This window comes from Callithrix jacchus, chromosome 3, assembly GCF_049354715.1.
Source record: "Callithrix jacchus isolate 240 chromosome 3, calJac240_pri, whole genome shotgun sequence".
NCBI classification, from domain to species: Eukaryota; Metazoa; Chordata; class Mammalia; order Primates; family Cebidae; genus Callithrix; species Callithrix jacchus.
Genome location: NC_133504.1, coordinates 128672547 through 128698179, shown reverse-complemented (window position 1 = coordinate 128698179; position 25633 = coordinate 128672547). Strand labels below are relative to the sequence as shown.

Genomic DNA, 25633 nt, shown 5'->3' with positions numbered 1-25633 from the left:
TCCATAAGTTAGAGTCTGATATTTAATAATTTACAAAAAAATAAATGTATGGAATAATCTGTGTATTTGAAATACATTAATCTATTTAGAAGGTACATATAATTTGTTTCTGATTTCAAATTAATAAACACTTCTTCCAAGAAAATATTTCAAGTGATTATTTTTTACATATATCCAGAACATTATCACAATTGCTATCACTGGAAATGACTTATATGTAAAAATACTAATTGGCAGTTTATAAATAATAGGGCTGTTGAAAAAAATTGTGATGATGCTAAATTTTGTTCTGCTGTTAACGCTTTGATGGCACACTCTAAAGCATTGACAGTAGTGATTCATAGGGTCTGTTATAGGCCGGACTATATAGGTGGCTCATGCCCATAATCTCAGCACTGTGGGAGGCTGAGAGTGAATCACATGAGGTCATGAGTTTGAGATCAGCCTGGCCAATATTGCAAAACACGATCTTTACTAAAAACACAAAAATTAGCCATGCATGGTGGCACGCACATGTAATCCCAGCTACTCAGGAGGCAGAGGCAGGAGAATCACATGAACCCAGGAGGTGTAGGTTGTAGTGAGTCAAGATCACTCCACTGTACTCCAGCCTCGGCTGTGGAGTAAGTGAGATTCTATGTACTTTAAGGGCAATATTTGATCTCCCTTCTTTCTGTTACATCCTCCTTTTGGACAGTGGCAAAGCCTAGTCCACCAAGGCAGTTTGGTTTTTCTCTTTCTCTAAATTTACCTGGCTAAGTGGGTACCTAGACTCAGGGTGGGTGAGTTTGGGCTTCCTTTCTCTGAATAGCCCTCTAAGCAACATACAAAATATGCCTATTTCAAAATTAAGAAAGAGACCCAGATTACATGGGAAGCCTAAACTCCATGATACGTTTTAGATTTTTTTCAATACCTAGTTTTTGTTATGTTCTACTGAAGTTACCCATAAAATATAATGCATTTCTGATAACATTTGTAGTGTGTTCAGTGTCCTCAGGAATCCTGTAAGGAATAGAACCAAATGGCAGAGCAGAATTTGGTGCTATCTGTTACCTGCCTGCACTATCATGATAATACCAAAATGCCACACTGCACCTCCTATTATGGATTTTTCCCTGATCACAATCAGAGAAAATAATGCCAAAGTATTATTAATCAATAACACTCTTTGTGCTATTTTATCATCTGTCATGTCTGTTGTTTTTAAACTGACATCTGAGGTAAATTATCCTAAACGTTAACTTTTCAGGCAGGAAATTTTCACCCTTTAACTCTTTACATAATGTAAGACTCTTTTAGTTTTCCACCATTACGGCACTTTAAACTTTTGTGGGAACTGGGCAAGGGCTGTTGCAATCACATCGACCTTTTCTTCTGTGATGTTTCTGGCCATCAATCCCAGATGAAACACTGCAATGCTATTTTCTCCAGAGCTCTGAGAAAATGTCCATTTCCTATGAAGAAAGAATTTGCTCTATTAAAAAGAGCATTAACACAGCAAACACTATTGAAAAGAATGCTGCAAGCAACAAAGGATGGAATATCAAATATTAGCTGGAATTGGAGAAGCTATTATAAAACATACATAATATGAAATTTTCCATCTTAAACACTTCTAAGTGTACACATAGTAGATAGTACTGCTAAATACACAATCTTATGCAACCAATCTCCAAAACGATTTCTTCTTGTAAAGTTAAAACTCTATGCTATAAACAACTTTTCATTTTATGATGTCCTTTTCATGTGATAGTCACCATTCTACTATTTTTTATGAGTTTGACTAGTTTAGATACCTTCTATAGAGGAATTACAGTTTGTCTTTTTATGATTTATTCATTTAGCCTAACTACATCAAGTTTCATCCACATTGTAGCATAAACCACATAGTGTCTATCTGTTCATTCCTTAATGAAGCCGGGATTGTTTTGAGGGCTTAATTTTCTTAATAGTGCTATTATGAATACAGATGTGCAAATATCTCTTTGAAATCCTGATTTTAATTCTTATGGAGAAATACGCAGAAGAGGGATTGTGCATCATATGGTAACACCAAGGTCTGCTAAGATTTAAGTAAAATTTAAGAATTTGTAAGACCTTTTTCTGATAATGGCCGCTATTGTTATTCCAACAATAGTTGTTTCTGCTCCTGGTGTCATAGCTAAAACCTTGCCAGATTCAAAGTTATAAAGTTATACCCATATTCTTCCTGCTGTGAGTTTTATATTTCTAGATCTAACATTTCAGTGTTTCATCTATTTTGGGTTTATTTTTGTACATTGTTTGAGGACAGGAGTTCAATTTTATTCATTTGTATAAGGCCCCTTAGTTTACCCACTGGGATTTGTTAAAGAGATTCTTCTTTCTCAACTGTATAGCTTTAACATTCCTGTCAAAAATTAGTTGACTCTATGTTTGGCTACATTTCAGGATTCCTTATTCTTCAGTGTGGTTATTTTGGCACTAATTCATATTTGCTTTTTTTCTGCTAGCTTTGGATTTTTTTTTCTACCGATGTAAATTTTCCCCTTTTAATAACTCCTTTTTCACAACTTTTTGTATCTTTTGTGGTTTTTGTAATCTTCAACTTTTACCAAAGGTTGTTGTTTTTTTTTTTAATTTCAACTTTGACTTACAAGAATACATTGTTTATTATTAATATATTTGTTAGTTACTTAATTTGTTATCATTTTAAAATATTGATATCTCATGAAAATCTTGATTTCCTCTTCTGCCATGTGCTGTTTCTTTTGTATTTATTACACTTAAATGTATACATTACATTTGCAAACCAAAATAACATTGTTACTAAGTTATATAATGTTATGTTTTCTGAGAAGTGAAAAAAAGTAAGAGCAAATATATACCTATATCATTGGTTACATAGGTTTTTGTTTATCATTTTTTGTTCTTATAAATTCAAGCTATCATTTGGTATTATTTCTTGCTCCGATATTGTTTTGCATCTATACACCACCTTTAGTGCTATCATTGACTAATGTATTACATATGTATATGTTAAATGCCCAAAAATGTAACTATATATCTGCTTTCCATACTTCTTAAATTTGTTGAAGGAAGTTGAATAAATATGCATTTATACAATTTGCTAATTTCCATAATTATTTTTTCAGGTGCTCCTTTTTTAATGTGGATTAATTTTTTTCCTGTGTTTATTTACTCTTAGCCTGGAAAATTTCTATGGAAATTTTGTAAGGCGGACAGATTACTTAGCAATAAGTTTTACTTTTTATTTGTTTAGGAAAGTCTTTATTTTACCTTTTTAAAGATAATTTTTTAGTATATAGAATTTTTTTGTTGACTTTTTTTTCTTTCCATGCCATAAGCACTCAGTTATTAATGTTATTTTAGTTCTCTCTTTTTTTTTTTTTTGGCAGTATTTTGTAGTTTTCCTAGTAGAGGTCTTCCACCTACTTCGTGGAGTATATTCCTAAGTATTTTATGCTTTTTTTTTTTCTTTTTGATTCAGCTGTTGTAAAAAAGGATGAATTCTTGATTTGATTCTCAGCTTGAAGTCTGCACAGCTAAAGCAGGACTAAGCAAAACTAATAAATCTGAAGGTATCAGATTACCTGACTTCAAACTACTACAAGCCTGTAGCTACTGAAACAGGATGACACTGGTATAAAAACAGGCATGTAGACCAATGGTACAGAATAGAGAATCCAGAAATAAAGCCAAATACTTACAGCCAACTGATCTTTGACAAAGCAAACAAAAACATAGAGTGGAGAAAGCTTCTGTGCAGAAGAAGAAATCATCAGCTGAGTAAACAGACAGCTCACAAAGTGGGAGAAAATATTCACAATCTATGCATCTGACATAGGATTAAAATCTGGAATCTGCAATGAGTTCAAACAAATCAACAAGATAAAAACAAATAATACCATCAAAAAGTAGGCTAAGATCATGAATGGACAATTCTCAAAAGAAAATTACAAATGTCCAATGAATATAAAAAATGCTCAACATAGGTAATCATCATGGAAATCCAAATCAAAACCAAAATTCAGTATCACTGTCCACCTATAACAATGGACATCATTTAAAAATCCAAAAAATATTGCAGTCTTGGCATGGATTTGGTAAAAGGGAGCGCTTTTAGTGAGACTATAAGCTACTATAACCATTGTAGAAAACAGTTAGGCGATTCTTTAGAAAACCAACGGTAAATCTACATTTTGACCCAGTTATTCTACTATTGGGTATCTACCCAGAGAAAAAGAAGTCATTATATGCAAAGACTTATACACACACATCTTTAAAGCAGCACAATTCCCAATTGTAAAAATATGGAACAAACCCAAATGTCCTTCAACCAATGGATAAAGAAAATGTGATACACACACACACACACACACACACACACACTCACCCCATGGAATACTATTCAGTCATCATAAGGAACAAAATAATGCCATTAATAGCAACCTGGATGGAGTTGGACACCATTATTCTAAGTGAAGTAATTCAGGCTTACATAACCAAAACTTGAATCTTCTCAATTATAAGTGCGAGCCAAGCTATGAAAATGCAAAGACATAAGAATAATATAATGGACTCTCAGGACTCGGGGAACGGTTGGAGTGGGGAGAGGGATAACAGACCATACATTGGGTGCTGTGTACACTGCTCAGGTGATGAGTGTACCAAAATTTCAGAAATCACAACTAAAGAACTTTTCCATCTAATCAAATACCACCTGTTCCCTAAAAAGTATTGAAATAATTTTAAAAATGAGAATAAAATCAACTAGATGAATATTTTTAAATGACCAGAAAACATGGGTAAAGTGAGGCTCATGGTGAAAGACTGGCTCAGCAGAAAAGTGGAACTGGATCTCAGCCCTCCTGACTTTTAGCCCAGTGTTCTTTCCACCACCCACCCACTCATTTCTCCATTTTTAATTTGTTTTTTGACAGGCATGTATTGATTTTGTTGATATCATATGGAAAACCTGAGTTGGGAAAGCCTGAATTGACTCATAGAACCAACAACTTTGTAAATTAGTTCAATTTTACTGTAGAAAGCAGGTAGGAGTTGTTGTATTTCTCATTCCACCTATGTTCCATTGGGGAATGACTTAAGCTCTAAAATGGTAAACATTCTGCCATAAATTTTAGGAAAAATCTGACACTGAAGCAGGATGCACCATAAAAGCCAAGCAGCACTACTCTTCTCAAAATATCAAAAGGAATATAAAGGTTTTTTTTTAATACAATTCAATTGCTTAATAGTTCCTTTAGCAACAGTTAAAATATCAAAATCCTGCTCAGATGAAGCCAGAGTATTCTGAGTATTTGCAAATCAGTACTGACACTCTCAGTGAACTTATTGCGTTCTTGTGTTTATGTACAATATGTGAAATGTTGTTAGGCTTAGTGAAAATTTTTTCATGTTACCTGTGAACAGGAGCAACAAATTTCAGTATAAGCTCACCAAATTTTTATATAAGATCATGTAGCTTTATATAGTTTTATATTTTTGTTAGTGTTTTCCTTCTTGACAAAAAATATTTATATCCATTAAACCGGTATTAAATCTCTGAAAAACAAATTTTTACTTGACAAGGTAAGCGTGTTTTGAAATGATGTTCTGTCACAGAAAGAAAGAAACCTTGCATCATGACCTTTCTTGTTGAAATAAACTGAAGTAGTCCCATCTATCAGGTTTCCCAGCTTCAAGCTTCAAATACAACTAATCTCTTTTTCCCTTCCTTTGAGTTCTAGCACATTTCCAGAAACAAAAGAGACAACATTTTGTGATGATAAATATCACAGCTGCCACGCAGGCCAGGAGGAACCCAATCACATCCAAAGAGTGGTACTGGAACCAGGTGAGGTCGTGGGCTGCGACCCGAAGGTGTTTGGCTCCTTTGTGGCGCATGACAAACTCAATCCAGAAGACTGCTCGATCCAGGGGCTTCACTGGTTGATCATGTTGGATTCTTGATAATTTCATAGTGTTCTCTTTATAGCTGAAGGATAAACATAGAGACGCCAATATTGAAAGTAGGTTAGTTTGTCTGAGCATATGAAGTCCATGAAAGGTTTTTATGTTTTACATTTATTTATTTATTTGCTTGTTTGTTTGTTTGTTTGTTTAGAGACACAGTCTCACTGTGTTGCCCAGGCTTGAGTGCAGTGGCACTATCTCAGCTTGCAGTAGCTCTGCCACAGAATTTATGCAATTTAATTTGAGTCATCATGGAAACTGGAATTTTAAATCAGAATTTTATCATTGATAAGTATTTTTAAAGTAAAAATGGAAAGTCAGGTGAGAAAACTAATTTCTCTCAAGCAAAGAAAATATGAGTTACTTTATTATTATTTTTTTAATTTGTTAACTTTTAATTTTGGGGCACATAGTAGGTGTATATATTTATGGATTGCATGAGATGTTTTGATACAGGCTGCAATGTGAAATAATCACATCGTGGAGATAAGGTATCCTTCCCTTAAGCATTTCTCCTTTGTGTTATGAACAATCCAATTATAGTCTTTTAGTGCTGGAATAGGCATATGAGAACATGCTCAACATCATGAGCAATTTTAAGTGCTTTAATAAAGAATGAAAATATAATTTGAGAAATATCATTTTTAAGTTCTCAAAAGGAATTGTGGTCATGGTGAGTGAAATGTCTCATAGCTAGTCACTCTGCTTTTACCCTACCCCGTGTCTCCTACTGTTTCCTACCCAGTAGCCAGAATGATATTTTTGAAATAAAAGTCAGATTTTGACACTCCCCCGAGTAAGATTTTTGCCTGACTTCTCATCATATTAAGAATGAAACCCCATCAAAAAGTGGTTAAAGGGTATGAACAGAACATAAACGCCTTCTTTTGAAATAAGGCATTTATGCAGCGAACCAACATGAAAAAATGCTCACCATCACTGGTCATTAGAGAAACGCAAATCAAAACCACATTGAGATACCATCTCACACCAGTTAGAATGGCGATCATTAAAATATCTGGAGACAACAGATGCTATGGAGGAGGTGGACAAATAGGAACACCTTTACACTGTTGGTGGGAGTGCAAATTAGTTCAACCATTGTGGACACCAGTGTGGTGATTCCTCAAAGACCTAGATACAGAAATTTCATTTGACCCAGCAATACTATTACTCGGTATATATCCAAAGGATTATAAATTGTTCTATTTTAAAGACACATGCACAAGTATGTTCATTGCAGCGCTGTTCACAGTAGCAAAACTTGGAACCAACCCAAATGCCCATCAGTAATAGACTGGATAAAGATAATGTGGCACATAGATACCATGGAATACTATGCAGCCATACAAGAGGATGAAAGCCATAATTCTCAGCAAGCTGACAGAAGAACAGAAAACCAAACACTGCGTGTTCTCACTCATAAGTGGGTGTTGAACAATGAGAACACCGGACACAGGGAGAGGAATATCACACACCAGGGTCTGTTGTGGGGTGGGAGAGCTAGGGAAGGGATAGCAGCGGGTTGGGGAATTGGGGAGGGATAACATTAGGAGAAATACCTAATGTAGATGACAGGGGGATGGATGCAGCATGGCATGTGTATACCTATGTAACAATCCTGCATGATCTGCGCATGTACCCCAGGATGTAAAGTATAATGAAAAAATAAAATAAAATAAGAATAAAATCCAACTCTGTTATTTAGTCTACAGGACCCTGCAATGTCAAACTCTGGCAAGCTCTTTTCCTAACACTTTTTTCCATGGACATTAAGTCTTCTAGAGACATTGACCTCCTGTTTTTCTTTATGCTCCCACAGGTGTTCTCATCTTAGCACCTTTACACATTTTGTCCCCTCTCTCCCACTGTTGAAGCATTCTTTCTTGTAACAACATGCTTCTCTCTCATTTTGAGGCTTCCCTTGAAATGTTACCTCTAACAGAGGCTTTTCTTGGCCACACTAAGATGGAAACCCTAGGATTTTCTCTGCTGTTTTATGATTACTTTAATTCCTAGAATTTTAAAATATGTCATATATCTTATAAAATAAACCTTTAAATATTAAAACCAGAAGATAAATATACATACACTAAGTGAGTAGGTCAAAAGTGTAAGATCAGCCGGGCGCGGTGGCTCAAGCCTGTAATCCCAGCACTTTGGGAGGCCAAAGTGGGTGGATCACGAGGTCAAGAGATCGAGACCATCCTGGTCAACATGGTGAAACCCCGTCTCTACTAAAAATACAAAAAATTAGCCGGGCATGGTGGCGCGTGCCTGTAATTCTAGCTACTCAGGAGGCTGAGGCAGGAGAATTGCCTGAACCCAGGAGGTGGAGGTTGCGGTGAGCCGAAATCGCACCATTGCACTCCAGCCTGGGTAACAAGAGCGAAACTCCATTTCAAAAAAAAAAAAAAAGTGTAAGATCATCTTCAACATTATCTTGAAGACAAAATACCAATTTATCTACTGCTCAGTTCATGGTACAGGATATCACATCCTGCCTAGAATAATTTTCTGTTCCTGAACTATTTAGTCACTAGCTTTGTCCTCTAATTAAGTATTAGCCTGACTTCAAATATCATACATTAGTTTTGCTTGTTTATATTACTGAATTTTATAATATGCATTAATCAGAGTCATTTTATAAAATTTTTAGTTAGCAATTGTTGATTAATTCCATTGCTGTGTAGTATTTTGTTGATTGCTAATACACGGATTATGTCATCATTTTATGACCAATACAAATTTGGGTTGCTAACAATTTTTGGATAGTAGTAATAATTCTGTCATAAACATTTTTGTATGTGAAATGCAAGAGTTTCATGGCCCCCTTCCCAAGATGTCCAACAGGTTTGTGGCTCATCTGTTCACTCCCCATGCACACACAAACACCTTACGGGGGGGGGGATGTACAGGAGCCTGGGTGAGTACCCCTGGCCTCTTGCCTCAAGGCAGCATCCAGGGGTGGGTGTCTGCAACTCCTGAAGCCCAAGTGGCTAGTGTTACAGGGTACTCTTTTAGGCTTGCCCTCTTCTAATGGCTTAAGTGTTAACCAGTTCAGTGCCCTGTTAGTACTCAGGTCCTTGTCTGGCATTTAGGAAGAATCAGGTCGCACATGGAATTGAAGGATGACATGTAAATGTTTATGACAGAATGCATGGCTTTTATTTCGTGGTGGAGGTAGCTCTCAGTCAGATGTATGGGGAGCTCAAATGGTAACAGAGTGGGAAGATGATCTTCCCCTGGAGTCTGGCCATCCAGCGTCCAATCTCTCTCCTCCAACTGTCCCTAGCTGAACTACTCTCACTATTCAGAAGCTCCTTCTCTTCTCTCTAATGCACCATTCTGCCATTCTTCTGCTCTTCTGTTCATCTCCTTGTGGAGCCAGGGGATTGCGGTTTATACAGGTACAGAATTGGTGGATGTGGGACCAAAAGGCAGTTTCGGGGCTCAAAAACAGGAATGTGTGTTCTCATGTAGGGCCATGAGTTTTCAGGCTTGAAAGTGGAAACTTTGCTGGGGAACTGACCTCTTCTACCCAGTATTTTCCTGTTTCCTGTCCACATCATATATAGCACTAGGTTTACATATTTATACTTATCTGTTGGGTATATAATTGAAAGCAGCATTGCTGAGATAAAAGTGCATGCATAATCATGATTTGCTTCTTGACTTTAATTTTTAATTTTTTAGATTTTTTTTTTGAGGTTTTGCTCGTGTTGCCTAGGCTGGAGTGCAATGGCATGATCCTGGTTCACTGCAAACTTCGTATTCCAGGTTCAAGTGATGGCTTACACCTATAATCCCAGCACTTTGGGAGGCCAATGCAGGTGGATCACCTGAGGTCAGGAGTTTGAGACCAGCCCAACCAACATGGTGAAACCCTGTCTCTACTAAAAATACAAAATTAGTTGTGCGTGGTGATGCATGCCTGTAATCCCAGCTACTCTGGAGGCTGAGGCAGGACTTTAAATTTTTTTGAAGTGTATTTTTTAATTTCCAAAATTGAAGTTATTTTAGTTATCATTTTTATAATCTCCTTTACTTCCACTCAGGCTGGATTATATAGACTTTATTATATTGAATCTTTTTATATTTACTGAGTCTGGATTTACAGCCCACCAAATGTCACTTCAAATAACTACTAACAGTTCTACATGCTCTAAGGAAATGTGTCTTCCGGTTGACATATATAATACATATATGTGTGTTTATACATATATATGTATGTAAATTAATGCATAGATATATATGTGAGGGTGTATTATGTTCCAGTATAAGATTCCATTTGTTAACTCTGTTTTTCTAATGCTTTATATCCCTACTAATTATATGCTCCTCTTTATAAGGTATGTTTTGATTTAGTAGAAGTATTTGCATATTCACATTTAAATATAACACCTTATTTTATATTTCTTTTATATTGGTCCAACCTGTTTTAAAAGTATTCCTTTAGGTAATACCTTTCTTAAAAAAACATTATTGATAGTACTTATAAATGCTGAATTGATGGTAGCTGGACTGGGAATTTTAGGCATTTTTTACATTGTTTCCTTTGAAATAAAAATAAATCGATTATTAAAAATTAAACTTATGAAAATTAAAATTTGTGTGCTTTAAAAACCATCATCAAAAAAGTAAAACCTTAGCACACCCAGATTGAAACAAAATATTTGAAAATTAAATATCTGATATAAGATTATGTCCATAATATATAAACAGTTCTTAAAACTCAATAATAAGACAAGGAGCAAAGTTTAAAAGGATTGGAATAGACATTGTTCCAAGGATTGGAATAGACATTTTTCCAAAGAAGATATATGTCCAATAAGCACATATAACAATGCTCAACATTTTTAACCATAATGAAAATACAATTCAAAAGTACAATGAGAGATCAATTTCACCTCCACTAACAAGGCTACAGCAAAAAGACAATAACAGGTGTTGGCAACAGTGTGGAGGAATTGGAACCTTCTTGTACTCTGGTGGTAATGACAAATGGAACAAGTCATTTGGAAAACAGTTTAGCAGTTCTTCATAAAAATACAGTTCCCACATCAGCCAGGAATTTCACTTACAGTATCAACCCAAAAGAAAGGAAAACATGTTTATGCAAAAACATGTGTAGCAATGTTTCTAATAGCCACAATTGGAAACAATCAAAAGGCCAATAAAATGATAAGTGAACAAATAAAATATGGCATGTCCATACTATAAAATATCACACTGCTGTAAAAAGAATTGAAGTATTAATATACTTACAACATGAATGAATCTAAAAACCATTATAAAAATAAAAAATTATGCCAGGTGAAAGAAGTCATTTACATAAAACCCTAAACTGTATAATTCCAGATGGCTTTATGACTCTGTAAGCATTCTGAATATATAGGGGATTTTATACTGTAAATAGATGGAGTTTATGTTATGGAAATTATATCTAATTATCAAATCTGTTACAATAACTATAACAACAAAAGTGAATTTTTCATCAAGAAAATAGTTATACTTTTAGATATTTTAGATAATTAAAATATTTTATGACATTTTTTCAAGTTTATTCTTCCTATTATGAATTAATTGCATTATTTTTAATGTCTTTTTAATATTATCAATTATTTTTGTGTAGAAAATTGTTTCACTAATTGGATACCCACAAATGTATGGGTTTCAAACACAATTTTTTAATAACCGCTCAAAAATAGCAGAAGATTTCAGATTGACTACATCATTTAAATTCTTTCAAAATTAGTCTCTTGCAAAAAGTATGAAATTCATACTTGTTATTGACAAGCTGTCTATAAATACCACCTAGTAAAAATTATTATTATACTCACAAAGGATCATTAATTACAGTCTTCAGTGCATTCAGCAAGTCTGTACTCGACATTGTGTTGAAGTCCAATCTAATGGCTGCACCCTTGGCCTTCATATGAGCAATGTTATCAGGTTGATCCGCAAATAACGGAATGCCCACCATAGGGATCCCATGGTAGATTGCCTCGTAGATGCCATTGGATCCACCATGAGTTATAAAAGCTCTAGTTTTTGGATGACCTGTGATTGAATTAATTTTAGCAAAATTATTTATAAGAATAAAATGAGAAATACACAACTAAAGGCTCTTGAAGTGACAGTGTTTTCTAGCTAAAATATTGAACTAAAGTAAAATTGTGTTTCAGCTTCAGAGGAAAGAGCACTTAATTCTGATGGAGATGTAAGTGAGAGTGATATGGTGTGTGCAATTTCAGGCTGAAATAATTAATACAAGCTTACCAGTTGGACTAAAGAAAAAGTGCAATCTAAATAAAAGAAATAAAATGTCCAAAAGAAGAAAGAAAGAGAGAGAGAGAGAGAGAAAGAAAGAAAGAAGGAAAGAAAGAAAGAAAGAAAGAAAGAAGGAAAGAGAAAGAAAAAGAAATAAAAGGAAAGAGTTGGGCATGTGAGAATGTGTTCTCTTAAGTGCAGTCACAGAATGTGATATGACATTTGTAAGGCAGCAGGCAGTTGGGTGCTTGTGATGTCAGGATTGAGGAAGGTCAAGTCACACTTCACCATGAAATGTGTCATCATTTTATGATTCAGATTAGGAATTTAATTCTACAGAAAATGCAGAGGCCATGGTAATAGCAGAAGAGATGTTACTTTAGTGACATTTGAAATAACCCTGCATAAAAGGAAAGAACAGGTGTAAAGTTGTAGAAATAGGATACAAAGACACAACCCATGAAGTTATTTAAAAATTCAGTAAGACATTATAACACCTGAAATAAAGATACTCTGATTTTGACCATAAAGAATGTGAGTATATGTCATAAAATGCTGACAATTACTGCTTATTATTGTTACTATAGGACTGGAATAAATATAAAGAAGTTCATTGTATTTTTAACTTTTTTCATAACAAATAATTTTATTCCATGATGAATTATTAACACTCTAATGGGCGGTTACTAACATATTCAGCATGTTCTCCAGATTCATACCAAGAAGATCATTCTGGGGTATCCACTTGTACACCCGAGTATTGTGTCCTAAGGCATGAGGTTTATTTCCATCAAATCTCCACAGAACCTGTTACAGTAAAGAAAACATCTTATTCCATGAGTGAAACTCCAAAGTTATAGAATGTTAGCATTCTAAAGAGATTAAGAATGAGGTCAAAGGATGTTAGGTAATAAAGACTACTCAAAGACCGATGTAAATAGAATGCTTACATTTCATTTTCTTAACTTTTATAATTAGTTAAGTATATAAGAAAATCAGGATTTTCCAAGATAATAGCTTAGAAAAATGAGATTATCAATGAAAAGTTCACATATTTAAAAAATTGCTACTCTTTTCAAAAGAAGACCTACATGTGGTCAACCATCATATGAAAAAAAGCTTAACATCATTGCTCACTAGAGAAATGCAAACAAAAACCACAATATATACCATCTCATACCAGTCATAATGGCTATTATTAAACTCAGAAAGTAATAGATGCTGTCAAGATTGTGTAGAAAAAGGAATGCTTATACTCTGCTAGTGGGAGTGTAAGTTAGTTAGACCATTATGGAAGTCACTGTGGCACTTCCTCTAAAACCGAGAGGCTGAAATACAATTCCACCCAGAAATGCCTTTACTGAGTATATACCTAAAGGATGATGAATCATTCTCTTATAAAGGCACATGTGCATGTATATTCATAGCAGTAGTATTTACATTAGTAAAGACATGGAATCAACCTTAAAGTCCATCAATGATTGACTAAATAAAGAAAACGGGGTACGTATACATCATGGAATATTATGGAGTTATAAAAAAGGACAAGATTTTGTATTTATAGGGACATAGATGAAGCTGGAGACTATTATCTTTAGCAAACTAGCATAGAAACAGAAATCCAAATAATACATATTCTCACGATTAAATGGAAGGTAAAAGATAAGAACACATGGAAACATGGGAGAACAACATACACTGGGAGGTACTGGAGGGTGGAGGGTGGGAGGAGAGAGAAGATGAGGTAAAATAACTAATGGGTACCGGACTTAATGCCTGAGTGATGAAACAACCTGTAAAACAAGCCCCATGACACAAGTTTATCTGTGTAACAAACCTACACATGTATCCCTAAACTTAAAATGAAAGTTGAGATAAAATTAATACACAAAAATTATAAGAAATTATATGTATGAAAGAAATTTAAGTAGTCATTACAATTCTAGTGAGAAAGATAGTAACAATTCAGAAATGACCTTTATGTTTGTTTGATGTATTTTATACTAGTTTTTATCTTCCAAATCAAATATTAATCTATCCATTTTTTAGTAATATGGGAAGTAGTTCATGCATTTTACTTGTCTTTAAGTTATTATATTAGAGTTTAGTGTCCTTTGATTGACATAAAAGCAAGTTGATAAAATAAACTACTTGTAAGAAATGAGTTAATGTTACAAAGGTAGCATGTATAACTTCTTTGAAATTATGAATTATCGAGCACTACTTCCAGGAGAAATTTCAAGGGACAATTTTTGAGACAAATTCAGAGTATTATCAGTATTGCTAATTTTAAATGTTTTTTTCAGCATTGAAATTAGGAACCTGTTGGTATCATAAATAAAGAGACAGTTTTGAATAAATTCAAACTTGTATTTTGCTGAATTTGTTCAACTGATTGTAAACACTTAGATAATGAGCCACAAACCTTGACAACAGTGATTAATATGTTCTTCTGTAGCAAAGACATTTTTATGTTTAAGTTACTAATTTTAGAATTTCCAAGCAATCCTCATGAACTGAACAATAACTTAGAGTGTTTGACTTTTATTTGCTTTATCAGTATTAAAGCAACTGAGTTTTCAGCAAAAATGTCACTATACGTCATTACAAGAAGACTACATCAGATAAGGAACTAAAAAGTAATTGACATATACACACAGGTGCATTCTATACAGAAGAAACTATGTTCCTACAATGTTCTATAGAGGGGCATCTGAGCCTATTCCCCTGCCTGGCTTCCTCCTGTTCGACTCCTTCCTATATTTCCTTCTGCTGCTTCCACTGGGACAAGTTGTTAACCTGATGGTACAGAGTCCTTGTGGGAACCACATTTTATACAGCACGGGATCCATCTTCAGGACAGGATCCATCTCCACCCTTTCTCTTTCATCTTCCTGCTTCAGACATTGGCTGGGCTCAGTCCAGCAAGGGAGGCTGCTTTTTCTCTTTCTCTAAATCTCCCTGGTTGGGTGGGAATGTGGACTAGTTGTATGACAGCCTAGGCCATCCTTTCTCTGAATAGTACCCTGAACATCACACAATTGTGCCTATTCCAAAATGTACAGGATGTATATAAGGCTGGATTACATGGCAAGCCTAAACTGCATGATGCATGTTACACATTTTGAAATACCTGCTATTATTATGGTGCTAGTGAAGTTACCCCTTAAATTTAATTTCTTCTGATAACATCTGTAGTATGTACAATGCCCTCAGAAATCCTTAAACATAAGGATCAAATGACAGGGGAAGAATTTGGTGATATCTCTTACCTGACCCTGATATCATGGTAATACCAAACTTTCCCTATACCTCTTAAATATATTTATTCCTGATCACTATATTAATGCCAAATTGATTATCCATAAAAATACCCTCTGTGTTATTTTAGCATCTTCCATGTATATTCCTGATTTTGAACTAATATCTGATAATTAGTGCTATTCCAACAGCTAGATGTTTATGCAGGAAATTTCTGTAATTGGATTATTTACAGATTTTGACAGCCTCTTCAGTTGTTTTCCATACCAGTAAGGCAATTTATCAAACCTTTTGTGGGACCTTGGCAAGGGCTGATGCAATTATGTTGGCCCTTTCTTCTGTCATGTTACTGACCATTGACCCCAGAGAAAACACCACAACACCATTTTCACCAGAGCTCTGGACAAAGTCTTCCATTTCCTGTGAAAAAAAGAATTTGTTCCATTACAAAAGAGTATCAGCTCAGCAAGTGCTACTGAAAGAATTGGTACATATAGCTAAAGAGAGAAAATCAAGTATTATCAGGAATTGTTGGAGTAAATTATAGCTTTTAACTGACTCAATCATTCAGTTTCATATCAAGAAGATGGATAATATGAGATGGGTGACCTCAACTAAGGGTATTTGTGTAAATATATATGCATTTGTGTGTGTGTGTGTGTGTGTGTGTGTGTGTGTGTGTGTGTTTAAGGGAGAAAAGAAATTGAGCTATTTACAAAGTAATTAGGAGCATAATGCTAAAAATATTATACACAGATTCTTCACTTATAGTTACTAATATAGGTTCTTGGAACCTTTATATTGTCATTCTACTAGATCACATATCTTTATTTCAGGTGGGTTTTTTATAGGATTCTTTTAGTTTGAAGCCATCAGTGGTTTCTTTCCTAACTCTAAGTACTGAGGAAAAGTTACAGTTGGGATGATTTTATGTCTACATTTATCTTACTCTATAATCCTTTAAACTTCACTTAAATTTTGTCAGAATTTTCCAGTCTTTTTTCACACAAGGAAAACGTAATCATAAAAGGTGGTGGTTAAGAATCACTGACATTCTGGAGTCAGTTTTTGGTTTAAAATTTCTCTGAATTAGTCCTGAGAGTCTCATTTGTAACACAGAATTGTATACTATATAGTTAGATAGTTGTATGATTGTATTTTTCAGGTTTTTTTTTTTGGTGGAACAACTTTTTCCCTGAAATCACACTACTAAGTTGATGTGCTATTTATAACTGCATATGAGGAACTCTCATCATTACTTTGCTGTGTCTCAGAGGCAGCACTTGTACCATAATACAAGAGGACACTAGGCCTTCCCATGTGGGAAATCTGGTCACCCTCATGAGTAGCTCACTCACACTACATAAACTCCTGGTGAAGATGTGCTTGGCCAAAATTGATTGATAATTATTCTGATTTGCTTTCTCCAATCTGTGCCAATATTTAAATTTATATACTTTCAGATTTAATAGAACTTTTTAAACTGTTGTTTATAAAACAAAGAAAAAAAATCAAATATTGACTGTGAAGACCATATGTTGCTGTGTATTTTTTAAAATATAATTTTTAATCTTCAGACATCAGTGTTAATACTATTAGTAGACATCGTTGTACTACTATATTCCACGTAATACATAGGGCATCTAGGTATTTTGATTGCAGTTAGCTGTTGCCACATTTAAAGTAACTCATGTTTAGTGTTTACTCTCATTGGGTTGGTGCCCAGAGCCTTCTTTATCCACCCAATGTTGAAGTAATCTGACATTTTTACTGATTCACTACTGATGTGGAGTGGTTGTTTAACATTCTGTGACAATTTCATAAAAATAATACAAAATAAATGTAAGTAATTTGATAAAAGTACGAAAAGTTTAAAAGTAAAAGAAAAATTTTCTAGAATTTCTATCTACAAATATTACCAATTTAAAATGTATATGTTCTCATCATGGCTTTTGTTCTATTTACACCTGTACATGTGACTTTTATTTATAAAATTTTAACTTCATTGTATATACCTTTTTTTCTACAAAAAACTTGTCACTTTGACATATTTGTAAGTTGCTACCTCACTTTACTTGCATTACAACTGACAGTGTAATTGAATATTTGATTGATAAAATTATTGTAATGCTATTGTATGCACATAGTCTAAGTTTTCAATCATTCCTTCATTTAAGATGTTGAATTACTTCCTATGTCAGTTTAATGAATATTTTCCATAAAATTTATGTACACTTTGATTTACTTTTCTCTGTATGATTTCATGTGAACATATTATAAAACCAAAGGCTCTGTGCATTTTTAAAACACTTGATACCTTTGGCCAAGTGTCTTTTTGTTTAAAAAATATATATATATATATATGTTATCTGAGAATCTAATATTTAATTTAAAAGAGAGTGACTTGGCTTAACAATTATTTCACATAATAACTAGAGAACTGATTTTAGAACCATTGACTTGCATTCAAATCTTTATGCAAGTTAATAACAACAGCTAGCATTAGTATTTATCACTACTGTCTACTAGTCATCCTTTTTTTATCCTTCTATACCTCCTACTCTCTTTCCCCTCCTACTGGCACTGTCACTATTCCTTAATGTGAATATGGAAATCTTTCAATAGTAGGCCAGGGTGGCATAGAATTTTTATTAGTCTTATCTCAGCTTTTGTCTCTTTAGAAAGTTACTATATGCACATACAATTTGCATGCAACATAGATATTAGATTTTAACCACGGAATAAATTCTCAGTTTTATGTAGATAAAGACCTTAAGAGATTACTGAATAATATGTTAAAGAATGCTTACTTTCTATATATGTCTTAAAAGTATGATATCAATTTAAAATATATGAGGTTCTTGTGTTCCTTTATAAGGAATATCATCTTCTATGCAGACAGAAGTCTTTTGTTATTGTAAACTGCTATTATTCAGATACAAGTGGTAGAAATTATTTGGTCTTTATTATACGTTCATTGTTCATTTTCTCCCTGCTTCTCTGTAGGCAACTATGGTGTCTAGACACAAGTTCTGCCAGGAAGCTTTGCTGAGTTGCCTGTCAAAAGGCTGAAAACACCTGCTCTAATAGGGTATGTTTCTGTTCTATGATGTAAATCTCCAGGATCTCAGTGTAGAATGAGTTGCATCCTTAAGTAAAATCAGATGAACACTGAGTTTGGCTGCAAATATTATTAGGGGTACACATTTATATTGTTAAATAATTATTTTATTTTAAGCTACAATACTTAAGATCCTTATCTCTTACTGTAGAATTTTAACTTGCTCATCCTACTGGCAAAACTAGTATGTCTACTTTATTTAAGTTTGCAGGATATCTGCCATCTGTGACTTTGCAAGAGAATGTAATCTTGATGTGCCAAACACTCTGGTTCTAGTAAATGAAGAATGATATCTCAAGTGACTTGTACATTTTAAGTAATTCGTGTATTAGTAATGATAATAAAATAACCATAATTGCAAAATTAATAATGTTTCTGAATCACTGACTATATAACAGAGACATTTAAAGAGTTTTGTCTATATTAACTTTTTTCCCATACAACACAATATGAAGTGGGTACTACTACTGTAAATGTAGGCAAAATTATTTCTATCAACATTCTAGTTCACTGTTCCATCATCTGCTACCAGGTTCCATGTAAAATTTCCTGAATGGTCTGTGTTTTCTTCCTTTTTTTAAAAAAGATGATCTTATCACATATCATCATTTCTTAACTCTTGGTATGCTCTTTCTTTCTATAAAAAAAAAATCTTTTCACATATCATCATTTCTTCACTCTTTGAGTAGTTCCCAACAGCATTTAATAAGTATTTTAACTTCTAAAAAATATCTGGCTCTAACTTGCCTCTCAGTATCATCTGAGTCTCACTCAGCCTTGTCCTGCAAACTCAACTTGGAGTCTTGAGAACTGTCCCAAACACTTTATCTTCTTTTTCTGTGTCTTCCTGTCCCACTCATTCTTTCACTGATTTCTGCACATTGTTCAGTTCTCATTTTAATTATCAGTGACTCCAGGATACTTTCTATTATCACCACTGATGCTTTCTTGGCATTGGGTTTTTCCTCAAGATAATAACTTTTGCACAATTTTTATTAATTGCACATATTCTATCTTTCAAAGTAGAATATAATGTGTGTGGAGACAGAAATTGTGTCTATTTTTTTTTCTGTTGCCAGTTGTGCTAAGCTTTTTGTAAATACTCTTAATGAATGACAAATACCTTCTTATGTGTTGTATAATCAAGGCTTTAATTTAATGAACCCTATTTTCGAAGTCTTCTTTATTTTCCTCTCTATCTAGAATAATGATTAAATTTGTGTAATTGTGATGCTATCAACAAATCAACATGTACATGAGTTTCTAATTGGTATCCGCTTCACCCTGCCCACTTCCATCTTTCTTTCACTGTGAGTCAGTCACTCTGAATGAAAACTGTAGAGTCATTCCTGCGAAAAATTCAAAGCAAACAAATCAAAACTCCCCAAAAATTTTCTTTACCTTAGGTAGGGGTTTGGCAGGTTTGCAGTGGAGTCCTCCAACAAAATCAACATTTGGTAAGAGTGGATGAGGAAATTGAAAATTCCAGGAGTTTCGAATAAGCCATATGTCAGCTTTCCCCATTGTCTCAGATAAGGTAGTGGGTCTTCCTGACAGGAATAAAGAAAAGGTAGATGACACAAGATAATTACACTGGGTAATTTTCTAAAAAGGATAAGAACAATGTAGGCAAAGTGTCTGTGCTTTGAAATACATAAATATATATTCAAATATAGGCATAATTTAATTTTTGTGTATTACATAATTAGCCCATGTGTACTTGTAAGAAAGGCAAAGTGATAAGAGTACTTTGAGGGTAAATGACTTGCTGATGCCACATCAGTATACTCATAATCATAAACAATTATTAAAATAATCCCTAGAGAATTAAACTTTCATTTATTTACCCTTTCAATCTTCAATAGTAGCACATAAACATTTAAACAACTCTTTGAGCCCCATGATCAACTAATTCTGCTGTACCTACAAAAGAATTTTCTAAGAAATAGTCTAGTTTCCACAATTCATGAAGCCAATTCTTTTATCTTTAGTTATTCAAGTGAACTGTGGGCTATTTTGAGAGTATGGCTGAAATACTTGTGCCCACTACTGCTTTTGACTCATCCTAAGATATTAATAATATTAGCTTTTAAGTAAATACATTAGTAAATTGAAGCTAGAAAATGTTGAGAAATTACTGAAATAGAGATTTATATTCAACCTTAATTTGGCTCATATTTTTAATGACCAGATATAGTTTCAAAAATAAAACTATATAGATATACAATGTTCAGACTTCAACAAGATGATTGGCCTTAAAATGAATGATTTCCAATCTTTTAGTGAAGGAATGTAGAGACATCAGAAACTACAAATTACCTTATTAGTGTTTGCATTTGAGATAGAGACACTATTTCTCTCCAATATGAAGAAAATCTTCTGGTAACATGGGGGCAGATTTTAATTTCAGAATACAGAAACTGAGGTATACAAGAAAAAATTTCTGCAATGTTGCACAGATAATTGTTGTAGAAAAATGTGTGACTGCTCAATCTACATGTATGCCTTCAGCAAGATGTTTGTTGACAGGTCTGACTGTTTTAAGATTAAAAAAATGTATAGTAAAACAGATGTGTGATAGTTTAAAGAAATATTAGGTACCCTAATATATCGGTTCATGGCTTCCTAGACTGTTCTGTATGAGCAATGGCCACAGGGTTTTAAATGACCTCATAATGTCACCAATTCTATAGTATTTGTGTGATTGATAGATCATCTTGTGTTTTCATTTCATAAATTCACTTACAAAAAACTTCACTATGGCCACGCATGGTGGCTCACACCTGTAATCCAAGCACTTTTCAGGAGGCCAAGGCAGGTGGATCACTTGAGTTCAGGAGTGTGAGACCAGCCTGGCCAACATAGTGAAACCGTGTCTCTAATACAAATAGAAAAAATTAGCTGAGCTTTGTGACACACACCTGTAATCCCAGCAGTGAGCAGAGATTTTGCCACTGCACTCCAGTATTTCAACCTGACAGCCTGGGAGACAGCAAGACTACAAAACAAAATAAAACAAACAACAAACAAACAAACAAACAAAAAACAAAAAAACTCCACTATCCTGACTTTACTGCTTTATATAAGCTCCGCTTTAATGGCACAGGAAACAACTTCAAAGGCACAAGAAAGTTAGATCTCCATGATACCCACTGAAAAAACTCCTTACCTAGAACTTCGCTGTAAAACTGGTCCCATTTCTTCATATTAAACATTTGGAACCAAAATTGAAAATAAATCACGTAGATCATATTTTTTACCCTCTCCATGAAAGTCATTTGATCATTTAATTCTGACATAACAACAGGTGCATAGGAAGGAGGAAATGGAAATCCTCCACTATGCTTTTCAATAGTGTAACCAGGAGAGAAGCGGAGACTGTACACAAAGGGTATGTTGAGTAGCTCAGCCAGCAGCTCACCACAGGGGATAAAAGCATCTGCAAAAACAACATCAAATTTTGACTGCTGTAGTTTTTCCATAAGTTTCTTATTTGAAACTACATCCTTGCAGAATTTTATAACTGTGTCGCTAAATGTCCACATGATTTCTTGAATTTGTGAAAAGTATGACCAAAATGTGTCTTTAGGAAGGTCTAACCATCTGTTGACCAGATGCAGAATGATATCCTCAAACTCAGTTTTAGTTAAAGATGTTGGATAAACTTCAAGTTTAAGAGTAGATTGTCTGTTGGGATCAAAAAGAATGGAAGCTGAAGATGCCAGCACAGTCACCTCATGACCTCTCTTGACAAGCTCATCCAGGATTGTCCTCATATTCATCCAATGGCTGAATTCTGTGGGCCACACCAGCACTTTTCCGCAGTTCCCAGAGTTAATGTAACAGCTCAGCTGTATGAGCAGAAACACTGAAGTACATTTCACAGACATTCTGGTGCAATGCAATGCTTTTCTTTCAATTTGCTGTTTCTTTCTGTCGTTTCCTGTGGTTATATTCGTGGATAAATCAATCAAGAAGTTAAAATGTAACTTACACTTCAAAGTAAATACATTATCATCAGATTAACAGTCTGAGCATGTAGATGGCAAGGAGATAAATGAAGGTTGATGGCCTGTTTACATAAGTGTGTTTGATGTCCCTTTTATGTTTATAAGTGCCATCTTTCAGCTAATATCAATGTTCTTGTATGGACACATCACTAGTCTTACGTAATACATTTTAGAAGAGATTCCAGAACCTTAGCCATGGGCGGTTCATGTTTCTGCATTCAGTTTGACACAGAACTGAAGATAAAATAACAAAACATGGATCAAATAATTTTTTGCATATTTTGTTCACATGTAAATTATATACCATACATCACTATCAACTGAGGCATGGTGTGCAGGGTAGGCTGCCATTTTTGCTGTTTGGGCAACTTAGCTGTTCTGCCCTTTGAACTTTGGAGAGTTCAAATGTACTGGTGGTGGAAGGAATCCACCAACTGCTGCACATCTGCCCTACAGAAATATGGCCAGACTGCTTCTTAAAGCAAGTACTAGATCCTGGTCCTCCTCACTGGGTAGGACTCCCTGAAAGGGGACTCCAGCCACTCCCACCACTGTTCTCAGGCCCACAGAAATTTGAAAACTCCCTGTGACAGAGCTCCCAGAAAGAGGTATGGGCCAGCATCTTCTCTGTTTGAGTGGCTTATCAATTCCAGTCTGTAAGCTTTCAAGAGTCCAAACTGACTGGTGTGAAAATGATACACCAGGACAGCACAGCAGCCATATTAAAATGTGACCAGACTGCCTTTTTAATTGAGTCCCTGACCCCCATCCTCATCACTGGGTGGAGCCTTCCAACTGGGATCTCTGGCTACCACCACTGCTGTTCCCCAATTGACAGAGGTTCCAGGCCCTTCCTGGTAAAGGGATCTGAGGGGACAGGGCAGGCTGACATCTTTGCTGCTTGGGCAACTTAGTTATTTCAGCCTCCTAGCTTTGGAGTGTCCAAGGCAACCAAAGGCTGAAGTGTACCCCCAGCACAGCACAGCTGCTTAAAGAAAATGTGGTTAGACTACCTGAAGCAGGTACCTGATACCATTCCTTCGGACAAGGGTTCTTATCTCCCAACTGGGGTCTCCAGCCACCTCTTAGAGGTGTGTTTGTGCCAGAAACAGGTCCATACCTCCCTGGGATGGAGCTACCAGAGAGAAGCCTAGGCTGCCATACTTGCCGTTTCTCAGCCTTCACTGGTGATACCTCCAGGTACTAGAAAATCTGAGGTGACTAGTGACTGGAGTAGGCCTCAGCATACCACAGCAGCCCCACAGAAAAGTGATTACAGTGAAATATAGGTGCCTATTTCCATATAAACTCCTCAGGAAGATCTTTCTGGCCTGGGTCTCTAGCCATTCCCTGCCCAAGCTATCTAGCTAGTACCAACTTGGCTCCTCTCTGGAGAGAGCCCCTGGGGCAACAGAAAGCCTCTCTGCCACAGCCTCTGCAATGGAAGTTTCCTCACCTCCCTTGGCCAGACAAAGGAGCAAAGACACTTGGCCACCGCTGACTTGCATCTCTCAGAAATGAAGCCACAGGAGCAAACAAAGTAGCAAAGCAGGAAGCCAACTGATGTGGAGCCTAGAGGGGTGGGTGCAGGAGAATTTGTAGCACAGTGTGGCCGGAAATGGCCATCTTTCTAAGTTCAAATTTCATGAATAAGAAACCCTAGCCTTTGGGTAACAGTCAGACCTGATTCCTGCATGTTGTTTCTGCACATCAGACAAGGCCGGTCTGATTTGAGCACTCCTTGATCTTCTACCCTCTCCTGGGGCCCCAGCCTTTCCATGCATGCCTACTTACAGGGTAGTGTCGGGTGCCCTGGTGGCCCACACCACAGCTGCTGCACCAGAGGGTTATGCTTAGCAATCGAGAGCTCCAGTGAGGCAGCCCCTATGACTGTGCACCAGTCTGCGTGTTCCAGCCCCATACTGCAGCTTCCCCTGAACCCACAGAAACTCTTCACACAGCTTTGCTTAGTGCATATATGCATGGGTGGGTTTTGATATCTCGTTTCCTTCATGTATCGTTTTCCTGAATTCATTTAGTTCTATTTATGCTGTTCATTTGCGACTTACTGATGTTTATAAGATGATTATTTAGAATTTTCTGCCATAAATTAATTGATATCAATTTCTTTATGATTAATTATTGAAGATTTATTTTGTTTCATCAGAAGATTCATATGTTCCTACTTTTTAATGTTTCTTATAACTTTGTTTTGGTGTCTGTATTTGAGGAAGCAATCATCTCTTCTACTCATTATGGACTTGCTTCAGAAGGGAAACTCCTCCTCAGTCAGGCTGGTAGTGATTCTAGAATCTTCGAAACTTTTCCATAGATGTGTTCTTCACATCTTTCTCCTTACTGCTGAAAAAGGATAAGAATTATATGTCTTGCCCCAATCGTACAAGCCAGTCTAAGGCCTAAGAGTGCCCATTTCTTCTCCCTAGGACAGTACATGATATAAGGCCTATATCCCTTAAACAACAAATAAATTATGTGTATTAAGCAAGTTTGACCTTGCTATAAATAAATGCCTCTAATAGGGTACTTTGCAAAGAAATGGAGCTTAATTGTTCGTGGTTCTACAATCTTTACAGGAAGCCTGGGGCTGGCAACTGCTTGGGTTCTGTGATGGCCTTGGGAAGCTTACCATTATGGCAGAAAGTAAGGGGTGGACAGGAGGGGTAGGCACATCACATGGTAAAAGCAGGAGCAAGAGTCAACCTGGGGATGGGAATGGTGTCCCGTACTTTTAAACAACCAGATCTTACATGGAAACTCACTATTGCGAGGACAGCATCAAGCTACAAGGCATCCACCCCCATGATCCAAACACCTCCAACCAGGCCTCACCTCTACCATTGGGAATTACTATTCAACATGAGATTTGGATGAGGACAAGTCTTCAAACTGTATTAGTAGGCAAGTAAACAGTTCATGGAAATGGATTATAGTCATTAGAAATTAATCAAGATAAGCTTTTTTTTTTCCC

At 35.4% G+C, this 25633-nt stretch overlaps 2 protein-coding genes across 2 annotated transcripts in view; both read right to left on the bottom strand.

Annotated features, from left to right (window-relative positions):
• The window catches only part of LOC100413404 (UDP-glucuronosyltransferase 2B4), a 194546-nt gene that overhangs the window by 25497 nt on the left and 143416 nt on the right, over positions 1-25633 (bottom strand). The gene's annotated exons all lie outside the window — the stretch shown is intronic.
• LOC103792017 (UDP-glucuronosyltransferase 2B4) lies at positions 5034-22559 on the bottom strand. The gene is made up of 6 exons (XM_008993230.4): positions 21804-22559; positions 20036-20184; positions 15802-15933; positions 12972-13059; positions 11823-12042; positions 5034-6001 (listed from the first exon to the last, which is right to left on the bottom strand). The coding sequence occupies exons 1-6, from the start codon at positions 22522-22524 to the stop codon at positions 5722-5724; spliced, it is 1590 nt and encodes a 529-aa protein (XP_008991478.1). The 5' UTR covers positions 22525-22559; the 3' UTR covers positions 5034-5721.